Consider the following 21760-nt stretch of genomic DNA (forward strand, 5'->3'; position numbering starts at 1 on the left):
TGAGGCGGCTACGTCGACTAAAGGCGGCAAGAGTCCGGGGCCGGACGGGATCTCTCCGGAGGTAGTAAAAATTGTGGCCGAGATAATGACTAGTTTGGTAGTGCGTGCAATGAATATGATGTTGAAGTTTCAATTGGTACCTAAAAGTTGGAGTGGTGCGGGATCCTAATGGCGAGAAAGAATACTGGTTCTATGAGAGCACAAATATCGTTTAGACAATTTTTCTTTGTTAAATTGCTATGTGACGTTATTTGGAAGACTGGTTCTCCGGAGATTGAACGATGATGTAGAGATGACAGGAGGACTACATGAGGACCAATTTGGTTTTCGGCCCGGGCGTTTGGCGATTGATGCGATCGGGTGCGTGTTGAATATTATTCGATCAGCTATACAGGATAAGTGGTGGACGAGAGATATAGAAGCGGTCATAATGTTAAATATAGCTATTCAATGCGTTTAATGAGCTGCCATGGGAAGTTGTATTTCGTGTACCAAAAGCCAGACTAATCCCGTCATATCTGCGAAGGGTATTGCACGAATATTTTAGAACAGATACGTAGTGAGCAGGTCAGAAGGTGGTGAAATGAAATTTGCGGTGGAGAAAGGTGTTCCGCTTGGTTGGTCGCTTTTCACGAACAGGGATTTGCGTTGAAAAGTATTTTTCAGTGCCATTTTTCAGCTGGTGGTCGAGTCCTTCCCCAGTTTCACAATCTTGCTGTTTGAGAATTGTTACAAATGTTTTACGTCCTTATTTTTTAGACGATTCATCTCCATTTCACAGGGATTCAGAGTATTTTGGCGCACAATTTGTTTGAACACCCGCCTCATCGCGACGAAAAGAGTGGCAAATACTCCTGGTTGCAAATTCCTGTTACAAGCAAAGGGTCTTTCACCCTTAGTCCTGCTCACATTTTTTAAAGCGGGAGCCGTAATCTGTAACTGTGTGTTGATCTTTGATTTCATGCTTTTGATCCAGTAGTAACGAAGAGGGGCAAATAGTGAGAGGAGTATACAGAAGGTCTCCAGCTGCCCGTGGCTCGCTTAGAGTAGTCGTTACGCGTGTGGGCTTGTACCCAATATCTCTGGATAGAAGGAATACAGAGAGCATTTTGTTCGCATACTTTAAGGTCAGGGAATCTTCACCATGACCGATATTAAAGAGGTAGGTAAGAAGCTTAGCCGGAGGAGGGAGCCGTAGCTTTTTTCTTCCACCTCCTCAAACACTGGTTCTGACAATGATGGTCTGGAAGTGGATATAAGGGTGACCACACGGGAGGGTATAAACCAACTCATTGAAGAGTTTTCACAAGCTGGGGGGCAGGCATGACAGCTCTGCCCCATTGACCCATGATGTTTTGACGGAACTAGATGGCTTGTTTTCCTGCCTAGCAAACCCCAAGAGTACAAATGCAGCTACCAAGGGGAGATTATTGCCTCATCTAGAATTCTTTGTGAATTGTTTTGAAAATCATGCCTCAAAGCCTAAGGAAGTAACTGCAGTTCAAATACCAGCACCGGCTCCGATACAACCGCGTAGGTATGCTGAGGTGGTTAGGGGCAGACGTGAAAAACCTGCCACTCCAGGAAACCTGAGCTTGCGTTTGTCAGCAGAGTGGAGGGCTCGACTGTGTCCAGCAGTCAGCTGAAGAAGACCTCCAGGTTGCCCTTTGAGGTGACCGGAATGGTCTTAAAATCAGAAAAATCAAAGAGACCAACAAGGGATTAGTTGTAGTAGCGGATTATACAGTGACCATTCGGGAAATTAGAGATTCCACTGCGGTTAAGCGATTGAATGTAAAAATAGACCGGAAGAGAATGCGTATCCCGCATTATAGTCTATGAAATTGACCGTAGCCTTGCCGATGAGGATGTCTTGTCTCTTATTAAGGAGCAGAACACTGATTTGGATGAAGCCGCTTTTGGCGGAACTGCTGGTTGCTATTTAAAATGGGTGGGCGTATATCCAGAAATATCACGGAGTCTTTGAGGTAAGTTCTGGTCACTTTCGAAAATTTACGTTCGCAGGCAGACTGTTTATCGATTTAGGGTCCTGCCGAATAAAAGAGTACGTGGGTATCCAAAGATGTTTTAAGTGCTTCAGATATGGTCACAGCGCTAAACTTTGTCTTTGCCTTGGTGTGTGCCCATTGTGGTGAGGTGGGCCACAAGGGTGATTAATGTTCTCATTGGTCCTAGGTTCCGGCCTATGCTAACTAAGTCATTGGACAAGAATCATCAGCAACCAGTTGTTAGTAAGGAGCGTGGCTGTTACGTAAGGGCCATTGCGCTGTACTTTAATACCTTAGCTGGTTAGGTTTGGTCAACGAAATGCCCAGAGTGCTTATGTAGTCCAGGTGACTAAATAGACCTACATAAACTATGCTGTCAAATTAGTCAAAATATTGACTGTGCTGTCAAATCTGGATTAGGTGTGGAGTTTGCGCTTCCGCAGTTTCGGTCAGTTAATTTTAAGAGAATCAAGTTGGGTTGATGAGAAGATGTCCGTTTGAGTCCTACTTGAAGTTGAAATTTGACTTGTATTTTACTAATGCAAATATCTGCCGAGGCCTTTACATCGGTGGCATCCCGACCGAGGCCTGGCTGATGACTGTGAGATGTAATCAGAACAGAGGGTGTAGTGTGGCGACCGAAAGTCACAAGGTAGGTGTCTTCCCCTACGGGGTTGGGATGGGGTACCATCAACAGACTTACAAGCAAAAATGAGAGCTTCAATAGTGGCCAGACGGGATAAAAAGGAAGTAACTGACGTTTCTACATGGTTTAGCGTGGGAGATGGCGAGATTCAGACAAAGGAAGGTGGACCTTCGGGCCCGACAACTCCTGGCAGAGCTTTATCCTCCCCCTACAGAAAAACAATAATGATAGTAAAAATAATAATAATAGTAATAATAATAAATAATAAAAGTAATAAGTAAATTTAAGTAAGAATAAAAATATTTTCATATTTTATAATGCAAAAATCTGATGTGGACACCCCATAGCTTCCTTGTACGTCTTTTAAATTACATTTTTAAATCAACATTAACTTTTACTTCCCTAATTATTTTAATTTCTATTATACAGTGTTATCATAAAAGAATGGTGCGGTTTTGAACTTGGTTTAAATTAAAACAGAATTACTTACAGTTTATGTTTTTTATTTTTAAAATTTGTCGTCTCAAAGATTTTTTTTACATAATTAATAAATTTCAATATGTGCGCCCTTAGTCGTTCGACAAATGTCCAAACGATACTCAACTTCTCTCCAAACATTAGTTAACATTTCTTCATTAATGGTTGTCATCGCTTCATTAATCCTGTTTTTTAAGCGGTTTAGGTCGTGAATTTTTTATGTATAAACAACGCTTTTGATGTACCTTCACAAGAAAAAATCGCAAGGTGTCAGGTCTGGACTCCTAGGAGGCCAAAGTATGGGTCCTTGCCGGCCTATCCATCGATCCCCAAATTTTTCGTTCAAAGCGTCCGTGACCGACGCATTGAAGTGCGGGGGAGCACCATCTTGTTGGAAATGAAGTCGATGAATCTTTTCGAATTCATCCGGCTGAGGAAAGCAATAATCAATTAACATGTCAAGATACACAACTCCATTAATTGTTTTTTCGGCAAAGAAGAAAGGCCCTATTACACGATTTTTCGTCATACCACACCAAACATTAACTTTAGGCGAATCGCGTTGTTTTTCAATAACTGCGTGTGGGTTTTCAGAGCCCCATATTCGTGAATTGTGTCTGTTAACGCATCCATTCACATGGAATGTAGCTTCGTCTAATAAAAATTATATCGTCTAAAAATGATTCGTTTTCACTTATTTTGTCCGACATTTCAACAGCGAAATTGTAACGTTTTACACCATCATCGCGTTTTAATTCCTGCAGTATCTGGATTTTATAAGCGTGTAATTTCAGTTTTTTATGTATAACTTTGTGAAATGTTGATTTTGGAATACCTAATTCGACGCTTCGACGGGGGATGGACTTCCCAGGACTTTTAATTGCCGATCGTCTAACTAGTTCAATCGTTTCTTCTGTTACACTTGGTCTGCCGGTTGATTTCTGTTTCTTATCCGGTTCCTTCGAATCGTTTGAACCGACGTGTTATGTTATTTTTGTGTGGTGGATCTCTTCCAAATTCACGTCGAAACGCACGTTGAACTAAAATTACGGATTTTAATTCGGCCATCAATAAAACACACTTTGCTTTGTCTTTATCCGAGAACATAGTACTCACTAAACTCACCGCAACAATAATACAAGAACTGACGTTGTGGTTACAACTGCTGATAAACAAACTTTTGGGTTGGAGGCTTTCAGGGATACCAATATAACATCTAGAAATTTCCCTACAATCTTCCTATGAATTAATGAAACCGCACCATTCTTGTATGATAACTCTGTATTTTTTTTATTTTTATTACTGAATTATTATTTATTGTAAAAATTTGTTTACAATAAACAGAGGTTAATAAATATTAAGAATATATTTAAATAAAAAAAAATAAAAAAAAAGGATATGAAACCTGATTCCAGCCGATGTGCTTTCCCTTTCTAAGATCCAAATATTTCATTAATTAAAATTTTATTTGGCTACAAACCTGGAACTAATGAAAATTAGTACCACTAATAATATGTCGTTAAAAAGCTCTCAAGGAGGGCTTATTATTGCAGTTACGAAAAAGTCAAAATCCAAATTTTTTTTTTTATTTTTAGCTTTGTTGGTAACTTTTGGTTTGATTGCAACCATAAGGGGAGGTGTACAACTAGATGTTACAACAGTCCGAAATCCAAAATTTCAACATCCTACGGCTAATGTTTTTGAGTTATGCAAGATACATACGTACGTATGAACATTCACAATGACGTACAGACCTCAAGCCAAAACTAATCAAAATGGATTCAGGAATGGTCAAAATGAATATTTCCGTTGAAAGCTGAAAATCGAAATTTTTCGCGATCACAATACTTCCTTTGTATAAGGAAGTAAAAATAATAAATGGTTAAACATTTAAAATTTACAGCAGGTTTATTATTTGATGTTAAAACTATTTCGGATGACTTTTAAGATCTCTTCTCCGGAAGACGCATAAATCTAGTTGAAACAAGCAAGAAAAGTTTCATTTTAAAGTATAGACCAGAAATCTAAGTATAATATTATAAAGTGGTTATCTGTATAGAAGAAAAAATTAAAAAACGTTTTTAAAATATTTCTAAGGATTGTATTGCTTTAAGTAAGAAAAATATGGACAATTCAATTTACAACCAAGAACATAGTTCTAGTTTTCCTAGTTCTAGAAAAATTGGAAAACAAAAAATTTGATGAAATATGAAATAACGTTATCTATTTTCAACATACAACAAAATATATATATATATGTTTATGTAAACACAACTGTATTAGTATAAATCTTAATAAAGGTGTTTGTGGGCGAAGAGTACAATATGTATTGTAAACGAATTTTGTTAACGGAAAAAATAGTCTGGTGGATTTTATAAAACAAAGGTAGTTTCTCAAAATAATAACCTCTTTTACCTACCAGTTTTGACCCATTTTATGGAATAATATTTACATTATACTTATTAGTATTTAAGATTGTTATATTTAAATACTATTTTCAAAGAGATGATTTGTTCATTCTTCTTCACTGCATGTAAAAATTATTGTATTGTACTTTGTCCCTATATTTTGTCAGTATACCATAAAATACTGAATATATTTTGTACACTATCAGATTTGTATTTTTCATTTAACACATATACTATTAAAAACATTTTTAGAGGTATATTTAACTACAATATTACAATTTACACATTCCTATTATTACAAAATTCAATTCAGATGAGTAATAATATTTTTATTTTATATATATATAATATAAAAAACAAATATAGATTGTGTGTGTTTGTGTGTGTGTATGCGCGTGTGTACTTTGTATATTCAGAGGAAATTTAATGAATAACATTTTCAGGACACTATTAGGTGATAGTATTCAAGTAATAAAAATTCAAAAAGCAAGCTATGGCAAAATTATTCAATTAGGGGTCAAAATTCTTACATTAAACAACTCATGAATGAAGTAGTTATCTTGGTAATCGGTATAGCGTTATTCGAATGACAGACTAAATTCAAATCTATATTGAACATTTTAATCATTTTAGCAGTGCAGCTGATATATTTCGTTGTATAGCAAAGCTGAATACATTGAAATTGTGTGATAGGTAAAGTGATATTTCCATTAAACAATTTTTGTAAAGATTACAACAAGAACGGAACTTTATAAGAGCCCTCTTCCAACAGAATTAATTAGATCCATGGAAATGAAGAGCTCCAATTATTATTACACAGATTAATATGAAAATTTATTATTGCTTTTGAATAATGAAGTCTGAAAAGGCTATTTTCATAAATTTCAATTATTGTTTAGTACAAAAGCTTTATATAGAAAGAATGTTTATATTATATTCGAATATTGGAAGAGATATACTGTATAATTAAATATATCTAAAAATAAAATTAAAGAAAATTCAACTTTACTATAAGAAAATTATAGTAGATAATATTAAATAAAATTATGTATATTAGATAATACATAAAATAGTAGCATTTTTCCATGCTGCTAATTTTGTTCAAAAAGCCCTAGACATTTAAAATCAAAAATACAAAAAGAAAAAATTATAAAAAAGTTTAGCGGTTTTAAGACTGCAGATCTGTTGTACCACTTGATAGGAAAGAAGACAATTTCAATACAATACTTCTAGCTTTACGGAGCGCAACCAGAATTTGTTTAAAATTTGGGCTTGAAATCATCAAAAATATTGAGTTTTCTTGCACGGTATTTCCTAAGTGTGATGCCGGCTCTTTAATTACGTACTTCACTTGAGTAATTATTTATGAATTCTTGAAAAATTAATACTTGTACTGTTGAAGGCCAACAATTTCGAGTAGAAAAAAAAACAAGTGGATGAAAACAGACATCCACCATTTCAGATATTTCTTATACATGAACAGTTCCAAAACCCTCTCTGGCAGCAAACACGTTCCCTAAAAACCAGTGAAATAGTGAAGAATCATATAAAATAAAATCGGTAATTTTTAAATAGATAATTTTCCAAACTTCCATTAAAGAACTACCTTTTACGAAGTAATTTTTCCTTTTACATGAGATAATTTTAAAATCACTGGTATGTAAGTGCAACCGAATAATACTCTTTGTGTGCTGAGTAAAAATAGCTGTAGTTTATATTAACATTGATAAAAATCGTTCTAATGACGTAGATTAAAGAAACATATTTTACACAAAAATATTGACTGTAGTATTTTATTTTTTAATTAAAACATTACAGTTTATGACTTTTCAACATTATATGAATTTATTTAATGATATATAACTCCAGACTTATACTGGATATAATAGCCAGTACAATAATAATGGAGGCTCTTTAAATTTATCCTTCATAGTATTTAAAAATAACGCTGCGTTGCAACGAATTACGAAGATGTAAGTATAAATTTTTTTTTTTCAACTCTTAAATATTGATTTGTTTAAATGTCTACAATTTTTAAGAAATTGTAAAGTGTTACTTCTTGATAAAATTTTGCATTTAAAATTTGTTAATTGATTCTATAAAAAGCAAAATTGCTTTCAATTATATTAAAAAATAATAATTTTTTTTTTTCCAGCTTTCCCAATCAAATGAGAGTCAAGTAGTTCTTCATGATGTTGGTTTTAATCTTTCTGGTAATCTAAGCTGCGAGGTGACAGCTGAAGCACCTCCGGTGTTTTTAAATTCTGTTGTCTCAACCCATATGGCAGTTCATCGTAAGTATTTTACAAGACATATCTTGAAATCCTAAAAAATTACTCTTCTATGTAGTTGTAATCTGAATAATTATGTCAATTTCGATATATATCTTTATTAAGTTAGTTAAGTATTATTAAGTCAAATAACCATATTATAGATTCAAATTTATATTAAAATAAAATTTATATATATGTATAGGGTTGGGTGTGAATGTTTATATAAAAATGCATGTGTTGGCGTTTATATGTCTACTTACGTGTGTGTTTTTGTAAAAATGCAAATACGATGTGGAACCTATCCAGCAAAAATATTATTTTAATAGTTTTTATATGAAAGCAATTTCTTCTCAATTTAATAATTGTCTGGAACTAGTACAAATTAGAGTATTCTAACAGTCTGGATATTGCCTCCAGAAAGGTGATGAATGGAAAAAGGATTTTAATACAAAATTTAAAATACTCTAATCAAATATGGATATGATTATGCGGAATTGAGAATTTATTCTATAGAGGATGCAAAGGATTTTTGGAATGTTTAAAAATACTATACTTTCATGGTATTTGTTTTACATCAATTTAGTATCAAATTATTTTTATAGCAGACGTAATTTTTTGACCAGAAGAAAGCAAATAAATAGATTTTATAATTCAGTATAAATCCCGTACATATGTGATATTTTTATTATGTGAAGAAAACGCGTGATTAAATCGTTCCAGTCAATGTATTTATATAACTGATAATGGATTTTGAGTTCATTTTTTAATGTTCTGAGATGAACAAAAATGTAATACTATCCTGCTTGAATTACTCTCTCTCCAGGAATCATGAAACTATACTAAAATAATTCTATAATCATGACACTTGTTTGGGGTACCTTATCAGTATTTGAGAAGCAGACATCCGAATATTAGATAGCACAGAAGAAAAGTTTTACCCTAAGCGGTCATCCTAAGAATTAATTCCTGAAGTGTAACTGCAGTATTTTCAGTACGTCTTCAGAAGCAGTATGTAATTTTAGTAATTAATCATAATAATATCAACCAGATATTAATTTTGTTTATATTAAAAAAAATTATAGTAAATTATAAGAAAATTATTAATTCTATAGAAATTTGTATTTACTGTAGAATTACAAAATATATAAATTAAAAATTATATAAATAAATAATTAGTTGGATTTTAATCTCAGTCATCCCAAGATCATATTCCAGAACAATAAACTGCATATCACATCGCATCTATCCTGGTAAAACAATCAAAATCGATAACTACAGTTAAACAACGATTATTTCGGAAACAAACTGGTAGCGAACTTGTATTTCATGTGGAATATTCTGGGTTTGAATCTTGGTAAAATTTAGCATTTATTGTACACCACAAAAGCCATCTATCATTCGGAAATGACAACTAGATATTATGAAGTAGATTCTGAAGGAAAATTAAAAAAATAATAACCTTGATATAGTATTATAAATCTGAAAAAAATGAAAAACTCTACGTTTGTAATGTATCGAAACGTCTCAGATATCTCTGTAATTTAAATTTTACAGAAATAGCATGGGATAAATTCAGATATTCGTTTTAAACTGTAGAAAAGGAAAAGCGGAGATTTTGGGATCTATGTCATATGATCAATATATACTCATATCTCATTTTATTGGTTCGTAACGTCAAACCTGTATTTCGCTTTAAAAGCGGATTCATAGATCATTAGTTAATCAAAAATTCTAATCGCTCAAATATCCCAGTTGGCTAAGGGTGGGGACCTATTTCATATTATGAAAGTAGTGCAATCATATTCCTTTGTTAGACCGCTACTCCATAGATCTAGTTAAATCGTTTAAATCATGCTTCGGAGGATTCACCCGTTCCATTATATAACGGTTTAAATTTTTAATTTAATTTAAAGTTTTTTATTCCCTTCCCCCTTGAAAACTTGTTTAAGTAACCAAGTTTTGCACATGGAACGGTAATTTCTACCCCTCTCCGTAAAAAAAATAAAGAATACAACGCTGTGCTAGCTCACGCTATGCTCAAGCGTTACCCAAGTATTGTGGTAAACTTTTTTTAACTTTTTATAGATTAACTCAGCAGTTAATAGAAGATTTTTATGATGTCAGTAATTTGGATTTGACCTTAGATCCGATTATTTAACGCTGATTTGACCTTGTCCCAAAATCGGTGATCTGTATTTGACCTGGTCAATTCGCCAGTATTTTTATTCGCGTTATTTTTTTTTTTTTTATATACTGTTTGGTAAAAGCGATTAATAATGTTATTATTGAACAACTCAATTTTTTTTCTAATTTTGTTAATAATTTGATGAATTATAACAAAACTTTTCAAGTGTATATATATATATATATAATAATAATAATAATAATAATAATTATATATAAAATTAATCTTTAAATGTTTGTATTGGCTTAAACAAATAAACATCTTCAACATCTTCACATTTCATTTTCTGAAAAAATAAAATTTGACATCTTTTTATTATAATTTTGGTTTTACATTTTCGTTCTACCAGAAAATAATATTTATTTGATATTAATATTTTTAAGGCTCCAAGTGCTCCGCCTTTTTCGTAATGGAATGGATGTCAGTATTTGCTTATATTAGTCATATTTCAAGTTAAGTAGTTTGTTACGTTATTGGAGAGGACGAAGCCTTCTTCTTTAGGAAATTTTATTTAGGTTGAGTTTCGGTTACGTGCATTTTCTATGTTCCCAGACGGAAAATCCGTCACTGATGGCTTATTTTTCTATAATATTATTTCTCCCCAGTTAATTTAGTATCTCTGTAAGTCATAAGTCACATCTTTCCTTCAAAACAACTAATCAACAAGTTATGAATAGAAGTTCTACACGTAATATGGAATAAAGTTTTTTTCTAGGAGAACGAGCTTATGATGGGAAAAGAGGCACTTTGTCAAATTATAAGTACATCAGATCTTCTTCTGAAGATTTCACAATCGATATTAATATGTACTAAACTATTATTGTACCATATTTATCTTCAACAAGTGCATTCAAATTCTTTTCTTTCTGTCTACAACAAGTTTACATCACTTCAACAAGTTTTTATTAAAAATTATGGTTTTCGCCTTCACTTCATCTCAATAATTGAAGATTGTATAAAAGTTTCACGTCTACACCAGCTGTTTAGTTACCTAATACGAATTTTATGCACATGACTCTTTCACTCATTCCCTCCATCTTGGTTCTCAAGTATTTATAAATATCATCCTCCTGTTATATAAAAACCATACCATACTCCATCTAATTAATCCGATGTGATATGAATGTTTTTATTTGACGTTTTCATTTTCCCAATATTTGTGGGCTTAGATTTCTTCAACTTTGTAGACAGCTTATGTTTATCTATCTATTGTTTGCATTAAATGGGCGTAAATTTGGCACTTTGTCTTCTGAAGTGGCAACATTGATTAAAAAAATGTACATCTATAAGTTGGAATCGTCAATTGTGGAGTCATTCTAGCTTACGTACATATAAAAGTCAAACAGACATTAGTATGAAAAGATTTGTAGCAAACCAAATTACTATAAAAGAGTATAAATTTTATAAAGAAGTTCACGCTGATGTTACAGCCCATTCAGAATGAGCTATACTCATACGTTTTAACTTAGTTCAAAGAAATACAATAAAACTTTCCTTAACGATTATAATCGAACTATAAATATTTAAATGAATATGTCCAACTCAAATTTTGCTTATGCGTTCATAATTCATCTCACCTTGCAATTAACAGAATTTTTTCAACATAAGCCTTTGATTTCATTGAAGATGGCGTTTTATTTTATGTATGTATATATATATATATATATATATATATATATATATATATATATATATAAATCATAAATTAATAATAATAATAATAATATTTATTATTATTAATTTTAATTTCTTGATTCAATAAATCAAATAACTAAGTGATTTTTTTTAATGATGAATATCCAAAATTATGATTTAAAATGAAATTCAAAATTTATTTGACCTGTTTGTTATACGTACTGGCCCATTTATCTAAGAAACCTCTATTTACCACACTCTTTATAACCAAATCATCCAAATGTTTTTTTCTTAAAATAAACTCATTAGACGTAAATATTACTCAAGTCTTCGATCGGTATGAATAATTATTATGATAAACTTACTAAAACTCCTGGTTATATAGATTTTTAACTTTAAGAAGACATAAAACACAATTTAACATTACCTGAATTTAATAGCTCTTTATATCACGACGTAAAACATGCCAATGAGCATTTAAACATTTATTATTCAAAAATTAGTTATGGGCTGTTTAGATAAGAACACCTTCCCATTGGTCTCCAACTTATCCTTTAGTTACTGAGAAGCAAATGACGTAGAAAGATAATTAAAAATGGTAGATATTGCATTGTTAATAATCTCAATTAATAGAGTATTACAACTTGCAATGACAACTTCTAAAAAATTTAATTAAACATTTTAAAATCAGTTGTTTCCGAATAATCGTACCCTTTCCTCTGTGTCATCAAACAATCTCCCATTTAGCACACAAGAAGAACATTTTAAGACTACATTATTTCCTCACCGATTCCCGTAAGAGACCAATAAGTAGGTTTAATTAGTTGCAAGCATAAGTAAATTTAATGTAAATATGCAAGCATATTTACCTCACCCTTTTGGCATTTAGTTTTAACTATAGATTTCACAAATTGTTCTCTTCAATTATCGTAACCGATTTTTATTGCATAATTTTGGGATATTTTTCTAAATAAATAAATAATTTACCCTGTTATGACTTAAGTATATTTACCCCAAAAAATTCTAAATATCATTCATATGGGATTTAATAATTATCAAATGTGAAATTCTAAGGAAAATTCCAAGAAAAACCTGATCCTTCTCACATACATTTTTGAAAGTGTTCTCAAAACACAAAAATAATGTTTAACGTACAGTCAAGCATATTTTCATGATTTCTAAGCCCTGAAGCAAAATAAATTGTTACCTCCCGTCAGCCTATATCATTTTACTAGATATGTGTTGTAGATTAGTTGAAAAATTTAATCTGAAATAATAAATTAACAAACTTATTGCTACATATAAATGTTTCATTGTCGACGAGCATTTACTATTCCTCATTTGATAATTAAATCACATTCAATCAACCACATATTCACGACGAGTAGTTTGTGCTATTCTCTCTGCTTTTTGAAAATAAAAATGAAGTTAGTTCTGTCCTCCTGGATATTTCATAGCCATTTTAGTTGATTTCTCATATACGTGGTGAATTTTTACTTACATCAAATAATAAAATATTTCTTATAAAAAAATGTTTCTTTGTTTCAAAAATACCTGAAATATTCAGTAAGTTAACCTCTTCTTAATCCGATTATCCTCTTTATTAGAAAGAGAATGAATCAATATCCACTTTAGTTTAGTAGTCTATAGGATTAATTTCATTGTTTTCAGACGTCTCCGGAAGCATTACTGTCTACTTCCGTAGATGATAGCAAGATACCCTTTGAACAGAAAAAATCAATTACAAAATTAACTGTCATGGGTGATCGTTTTTTACCTTATCAATTATTATTTTTTCGGATGATTGATCAGATGAATGCCTATTTTTTTGAAACCAAAATAGTTAAATGTAAATATAATATTATAATAATACATACATATACGAGTATTTTAATAATACATATTATGATATTTTTGTATTCGTCAACAATTGGATCTTCCTAGACTTATAACAATAATTTTCTGAGATGCTTTGTATTTTTATCGACCGCTCCACGATAAACGGGTATTTCACTGTGAGACCCTCAGTCTTCCATAAGATATTATTGATTGTTTTAAGTCCACCTAATACTGACATGTTACTTTATGAAAGATGTAAGAACGTAGCTAATGAACCTAGAGATACGATTCGCTTGTTTGGTTTAAATAAAAGTCAGTTTAAGAAGATCCTTCACGAAGTGATAGAAAATGACCCTCATTTTTGTATTTCCCTATCAAAAAAAAAAGGAGTTATACTAAATTATCTAACTACTTAAAGTTTTTTATTCAATTTTAATTGAATTTCTACTTCGTATGTCGTTATATGGTTCTCACATATAATAGAATGGTTTACTTAAACTCTTCTGCTATGTTCATCCAGATTTGCCTTGTTTTTATTGCTCCTTGGCATATTCAGTCCCTTGAGGGTAATAAGGATTCACTGTAGGGGTGGAGGAGATAGAAAAAAAACTATTATTAATTATTGTATTAGTAACCTGAATTCAATGCATTCGTAAGGAATTGTTTTGAAAAGGATTTGGGATAAATTAAATTTATAAATACCTATTTTGCATAACAAACATTTTTTTCATTTACCCAGTTAACAGAATAAACACTGTTTAATACTAGCTTAATACTAAAATAGAATAATTAAAAGTTTTATGTATATTTTCTTGTCCTTCTCGGATTTAATTAGATTCTCATTCATTCTATCCATTGTTTTTGCTGTGTTAATTTATCTGGGATATAGGCGATTATATTGAATCGCAGAATGAAAGTTATCAAATAATGTCCTTTTCCGTTACGATCCGGTTGTATTTGAGTAAAAGATAAATATCACCGACTGAGTGTACAAAATATAGAAATCAAGATGTAAACTGTCTTCTATGTGAAGCTGAAGAAGTTTTACGATAGCTAAATGGTTTTATTGGCAAAATATGAACACGTGAACGTAGATTTTAGTTTTGAAGTTACTAATTCAACTTTAATAATGCTTTTTAAAAAACTAACTTTCCCTTTTTAGAATAAATAACATAAACTTTACGTGTTCCCTTCGTATTTCTCCTAACTAATCATTATATAAATGTATTTCCGGTATTAATTCGAACTCACAATTTGATAATTAACGCGATTTACGTATTTAAAGGCATTGAAATTCGTCTGCTTGTACATTGTACATAATGAATAGAGGACTAACCCATTCATAAAGACTAAAGACATCCTCGCACATCACTGTCTTGTCTTTTGATATAAAACTGACTTAATTTCATCTAAGCTCAGCATATTAAATTATAAAACTAATCACTAAAACTCTACACAGAAAGAGTTAATCGTTCGTTGTATTTCATTTTTTACTTTTCGTCAATAAACATTTATTGGATCTTTACTTGAATCCGCTCACATCTGAGTTTAGCGATACTGTTGTTAAAAGTTTTACATCATATTAGATATAATTGACAATCGATTACGGGACTTGAATTATTCAAAAGAGTAGCGCATACGTAATACCAGAAAATGTTTCTCTTATAATTTAAAGAGCCTGACGGTTTAAATCTCCTGTAGTTTCCTTTTACATAAAAATCTGCTACCGTTATCGTTTACATTTAAAGAGTAATACGAGTAATAAAATAGGTTTGATAATTATTTTTACCGATTCGTTAACCATATTATACCTTGTTAAAAGTATACCATTAACATTAAATATCTAATAATCAAAAAAATTATTTTTAATGGTACAACAAATTCATTTATATTTTAAGCTAAATTCCTTAACACATCACTGTCAGATTTTTAATACAATTCCCTCTGTACAACTTTAGTTCTCTGTAAAACATATTTATGAATGATTTATTACAGAGAGATTGAAGATAAATCTTTTGACTTGTCCATTTTTGGAGGTAATAATAACGAACAGAACTTCTAAGCGGTCAATTTCCAGATATTAGTTGACTGGAAGATGTATTTTAAGTGTAAACCAACTATTTTATCTGCGGATCTAATGCTGTATAATAAACATTTTCGATATATCAAAATTACATAATGAAAATATTTTTTTAAAAATATAATTATATCAATCTGAAATTCAAAGGAGAATTATAGATTAGAACCACGCCTTAAATTCAGCGATATATTGATAGGAAGAAAAGTAATGGATTCGTAGTCATTAATAGCGATTTTCCTGCGGTACCCGCAATATTAGAAACAAATCCAGTCAATTATTTCCAGAATATTGTAGTTTGTCCAGTGCTACGATTTAGTTTAATCATATACTTGAAAAATTGTGAAAATAAAAGATTTTTAACTGCATATACACAAATTCTATCCGTCACCATTTTATGTGCATAATCATGTAAATCTCTTCAGTATCTGTACATAATTGATATGAAGTACTATACACCACTGTTTATTTTCTAGAACCGCTTTCTTAGAATTAAATAAAGTATAGGGATACATAACCCTACAGACAAGATCATTGTCTCACTAACTTCTGTCAAGTTTTTCTAAATTTCCGTTTTACTAATCGTTCCCAAACTTCATACAAACTACTTACAATACAGAAATGTCAATTGCGTCTTATCGACGAAATGAAAAATGCGTCGCTAGACACAATTAGGAAGGACCTACAAACCGAAACTATCTTATCTACAGATATAGATAATAATTTTTTTTTTAATGTCAGGAAAAACTTTGTCTTGTTACAGAATGTTTTGTATTAAAAATACATGGTATGGAATACCCGTAATTCAACAAGGAATTGAAACCGTTTTTTGAGATTTATCGTTAAATCAATTAACATTTAATAAGAGATGATTGAAAATGACTTGATTGAAAATCATGAATAACGAGAAAGAGAAAATTAATTAATTACGCGTACATAATACGCTCAGAAAACGTAAATAATAGATAAATTTAATAATTAATAATTTTATTCAAATTCCGCTTTATTGAAAACCTTGAATATCAAATGTATCAAAATTAATCAAAGAAAAATTAAGACAATGATTTACAGATGTTTGTTATTTTAATAACTGGTATAACTGATATTATAAAAAAATAAGACGTAATTATAAACGTACAAATTTTACATTTTTTAATGTCATTAGGCATCACACGTTTGCCCTCACTCAAGAACTTTACAAAATTTGTTTCCTTGATTAAGTGAATAAGTTGTTATTATTATATTATTGTTATTACCACACATACTATTATCAAATATTAATATTGCCAAATATTCATTAAAAGTAGTAAGTAACTGTGCCATAACTCAGAAATTAAATGTTCCAGTACATATTTTTCGTATCATGATGGTAGTTCAGATTTCTGTGCAATTTTTACCAAACTAATTGCTAAATTATATATTCATTCATTATAGGTAAAACAGATAAAATAATGTATTGTTTTTTCTTTACCGGAATACTAGAATTATTTTTGCAGTCACAAATATTCTACAAAGTTAATTATTAAATAAAAAGTTTAATCCTTAATTACCGCGTTATTTTTCTGAAGAAACCTCTGGAATCGTTATGATATTGTTTAAAGAATTTTTATTTAATTAAATTTATATCAGAGGACCATAATCTTATTACTATTGTTATTTTTGTCTTTTTTTAATAAAGCAACAGATATTCAAAGCTACGTTCTCTTTGCCGCAAGGAAGAAGAAGAGAAAAAAGTTGGAAATACAATGCATGATGTCATACAATTAATGTATTTTCTACTCGTATCATTATGTAAAAAGAGGTTTATTGTGTTAGACAAAGCTTATCATGAAAAGAGACAAGCAGAAATGACAAACACAAAATAAAATATTTAATGTAAATTTTCGTAGATCTTACTTCTTGTATGAGCATTTTATGCTTTGTACATCAGAAATTTTTTTTTTTTTACTAATCTCTTTCGATTTGTGTGTGTCCTCACGCGTCCATTTGTGTCTTAGAATAGTGATTTCCAACCATTTTATATTTTTTTATAAAGTTTTGTGAAGCCCATTTTAAATTATCTACGTTTTATATTTCATGTAGATTAGAATAATGAAAGTAATATAACCAATGAGATAATTATCATTTTTCATGACCTTAGTTGTATACAAGTTCTTTAAAGAAACTTTACTGGTGGTTATTTAGCGATTGAAATATCTAGATTTAAATTTTATGTAAAATGTTATTTAAACCGTTTTTGGTGTGTAATTTTGTTTTCTATTTGTTTTTTCAGTCATCGTTTAACATAGCTAACTTTTGTAATTTTATTACTAGAATAGAAGGTTTTTATTAACTATAGTGATCAGCAGAAAATAAGAGAAGAAGAATATTCTGAAAATATATTAAAATAAAACTGTTTAAAACCTGTAAATTATTAGTAATAATGTAATGGAAAGGGATGTTCATCAATTTTTTTCTAAATTAGTTAATGGAATGTTTATCCCTATAATTATAAAATTGAAGTGCTAGGGGTCCTTTATAAATAAATAGAATACTCTTTATAAATATCTAATTTCGTTGCTTCTGGATTCAGATAACTTCGTTTGCTGATATTAATTTATATTAAATTATTACTGGTAGATAATTACATTATATGTGGACTATTTTTGTAGTGAATCTAAATGAAAAAAGTTTCTTTTCACCAAATTTAAAAATATTATGTATTATGTTCGATTCTGTGATTGGATAAATGCATTAGGTAGTGCAACATCTTGCAAATATTATACTATATTTTTTTTGTAGAAATTTAACATAATTATTAATCAGAGTTTCTTTTTTTTAAATTATTTTACTACTCTTTATTTCATTTTATTTTTTAATGGTTTATTACATATAGGTATTTTAATGTCTTAGATAACATAAACATAAGCGGTAATACTTTATCCAAACTATGTGTGAACTTACGTTAAGACCAGATCTACTAATATTCCGTAGTATATATTGATCATTTATCTTCTGTGCTTCGCATAAAAACCAAATACAAAATCCCCTCAAATACTGTTGTGCTATAATCAAACCACAACTGTGATTTATATTTTGAGGATATTTCAAATTTTACTTGAATGTTTTACAATTTCTAGACTTAACTCTTTTAGGTAAATGTTTAAGTCTCCGATACAGTACTAATTGCTGAAATAAAATGACATATTTTGACCTCTATGAATTTAAATAATTTACTTTATAATTTATTACCGTATTTTAAATTCAAATTATCAAGTCAAATTATGAGTCAATTCGTATTTACGGGTAAAAGTCTTTTTTAAATTTACCAGCGCTTTATTGGCCGTCCCACAATTCTTTGCCCTTCGGTCGATAGTGTATTAGTTCTTTGGGGAACCTTCCATCTACCGTCCTATTTACATGATCCTTTACCTTTCCCTGCATTCTACTATTGTGTCGCACAAAGGTAGAACATTTAACTAACTCTCTTCTGATATCCTCGTTCGTAAAACAATCTTGTCTAGTCCATCCCTTTACCGAACGCAGGCATCTCATTTCCGCTGCCTGAATTTTACTGAACTGTCTCTTTGATAAGACCCAACCATCAGAGCTAAATAACAGATTAGGAACAGCCAGCACTTAATAAAGCTTCATTTCAGTCTCATTCAGCACTTTTCTGTGCATCCCATCCCCGTAGGGGATGATATCCGACTAGTGATGTTCTGGTAGCCACACTACCCTCCCGGTTGCTAACCCTGTTGGACTTTATGGGAGTCTTTTATAGCCCTCTGACTTTTTACATCTCACAGTAATAAACCTGGCCTCGTTGCGATGTCACCGATGCAAATGCCTCGGTAGACATTTGCATCGGTAATCCATTAACTCAAATTTAGGCCTTGTCGGGACATCTTGAATGTCCTACATCGTATCCCTTTGAACTAGCTAACCGAGCTCGCGGAAACGCAAACCCCGCGCCTATATTAACTTACTATGAGCCAGTTTCGTGAATGGCTCGTAATTCGAGGCAATAAACACAACATACTACCAAAATTGTTGATCGCAACAACGAAATTTAGTCCTTGTTCTCTTAGTGAACTCAGTTTTAGTTCAAACCCCAGAATTGGTTAAATTATGGACTCCGGTTTGGTTCACCAGGGAGAGGCGGACTGACCTCCTACTCCCACTCGGCTCCATTGCAGAGTCCCACGTGACATTCACCTCATAACCATCGTCGAGATACCTCTACACCTCACGGCTGCATGGTGTCCCATGCCCATCGGCAGTGCAGTCACCGTTTCGCCGACAGCTTTTATTATTCAATCACCTCAATTCTAGCTAACGGTGGCTCACTGCCTAAGCGCCTACCTTCGGCCAGTCAAACTTTCCAGGACGACATTAGCCACCCAGGTTTCTACACTACTAGATCCCATCGGCTGTCCTGCGCAGAGTGAGGAATCCAAAGAAGCCGGCAACAATTGCCCAATCTCTACGAGTCCTCCAGTTGACTCGCAGATCAAACAAGGAGTTTACTCTCTCAAATTCCCTAAAAACTCTGCTATGCTCAGATTCGTACCGGGGACAGACATACATGACATGGTCCATCGTATCATCGACCTTACAATCCGGACACAAGCCAGAGTCAACCAAACTAAACCTAGCCAAACCATCTCTGAAAGTACCATGTCCCGAAAGAAATTGAGTTATATTCCGATTGGGGGAACCCACCTAATCGCTCGCAACTCCCTAACTTTTGGAAAAATACCATGCGTGTATCAACTAGTAGAATAATCGTTCCACCTAGCTTGCCAAATGTCAAAACCTTGGTCTTCAATTTCTCGCATACGCCCTGAAGTTAGAAGGCATCCCTTCTTGGAAATGTACCGCTGGCTACATTCCGTAGCCGAGATGTCAAGGGGATTTATGCCGGAGATCACAGTGGCTGCCTCTCGGGAGACATTTTGTGTAGCCACCGGCAACAGCTAACAGTAGAAGTTAAGTTGACCGAGCCTAAACATAGAGAGGGTTAAAGTGCATATCAACTGCTCTCAATTAACAACCAAACTCCTTGCTATTCACCAAGTGCCTACGACTTTTGCGCAACCTTTTACAGTTAACGTAAGACGGAGCCTCTTTCTTTTGCGGACAGTCGTCACGCTTATGTCGCGTCTCGCCACAATGTGCGCAGACCGACGCATACTTACAGAACTCAGCCCTGTGGCCAAACCTACCACACTTAAAGCATCGCTGCACATCAAGGTATTCCTTGACGCGACAGGATTCAAAGTCAACGAAGATTCGTCTCTCCTACACGAACTTCTGACGGAAACCAGCCCCTAACCCGAACACACTGTGATATAGAGGGGCATAACGCTTGCCAGTCTTATAAATGAGCCTACACTGATCCTTAAACGTAACCGTATCTAAATAAGTGTTCTACTCTCGGATGAGAGACAGAAACTCGTCATCGGAGAGCCTCTGTTCTATGTCATACAGTATGACACGGGTCCTTCTCAGACTCTTGGTGTCCACCTTGACCTCATGCTACCAGACTGCCGGAGACACCTTTATGATTTGGACTAACTCTTGGTTTTCAGCGACTACTATCAGCCGTTTGCTAGTCTCCTTGATGTCCCTGACCTTGAGCTGATTCCGGTCACCTCGAAGGGCAGCCCGGAAATCACGCTTCAGAACTTGGCTCGTGGTATTCGAGTCCTCTAACTTTTTGACGAATAGGACCTCTGGCTTCTTAGCCCGCTTAGAACTCGCGCTTGTTCTTAATCATTCAGCGAAGCACCTTGGCTGCGCTGGGGCTTGGGCCACCTTTGGAGCTGCTTTCACCTCCTTGGTCTTGGAGGACAAAGCTTCAAAACCCTCACAAATCACCGTAAAAGCCTCCCTGAACTTGCCTAGTCGGAGAAGAACTGTCTTCTCGTCCCCACACTAACGCCGCCGGAAAGCGCTAAGAAGTCTAACAAGCCTATGCAGTCCAAGTTGAGCTAGGTGTTGTTGAGAAACGGAGCTTCGATGTTCGCCTTCCACAGCACCCGTATGTGATTAAATGTGATCTGACAGGTTTTTCATGGTGGAATAAGTTTATCGTTGGCGATAGCAAATCACCAACCCCGTACTGTGCAGGAATTGTATAGATAGCGTCTTCATACGGCAGGCCTCTGACAAGCATAACGTCATTTTTAAGCTTGTCGTGAATGGTTTTGACCTGGAAGTACACAGA

The 21760-nt window shown here is 32.7% G+C and overlaps 1 protein-coding gene across 1 annotated transcript in view; it reads left to right on the forward strand.

Moving 5' to 3' along the window:
• Nucleotides 1–21760, forward strand: part of LOC142318314 (uncharacterized) — a 366759-nt gene that overhangs the window by 249489 nt on the left and 95510 nt on the right. Inside the window, exon 3 of the mRNA XM_075354887.1 lies at nucleotides 7696–7834. Within this exon, the coding sequence (XP_075211002.1) occupies nucleotides 7696–7834 (139 nt within the window). The remainder of the gene's footprint in view (nucleotides 1–7695; nucleotides 7835–21760) is intronic.

The sequence above is a fragment of the Lycorma delicatula genome, chromosome 1 (assembly GCF_047948215.1).
Source record: "Lycorma delicatula isolate Av1 chromosome 1, ASM4794821v1, whole genome shotgun sequence".
NCBI lineage: Eukaryota > Metazoa > Arthropoda > Insecta > Hemiptera > Fulgoridae > Lycorma > Lycorma delicatula.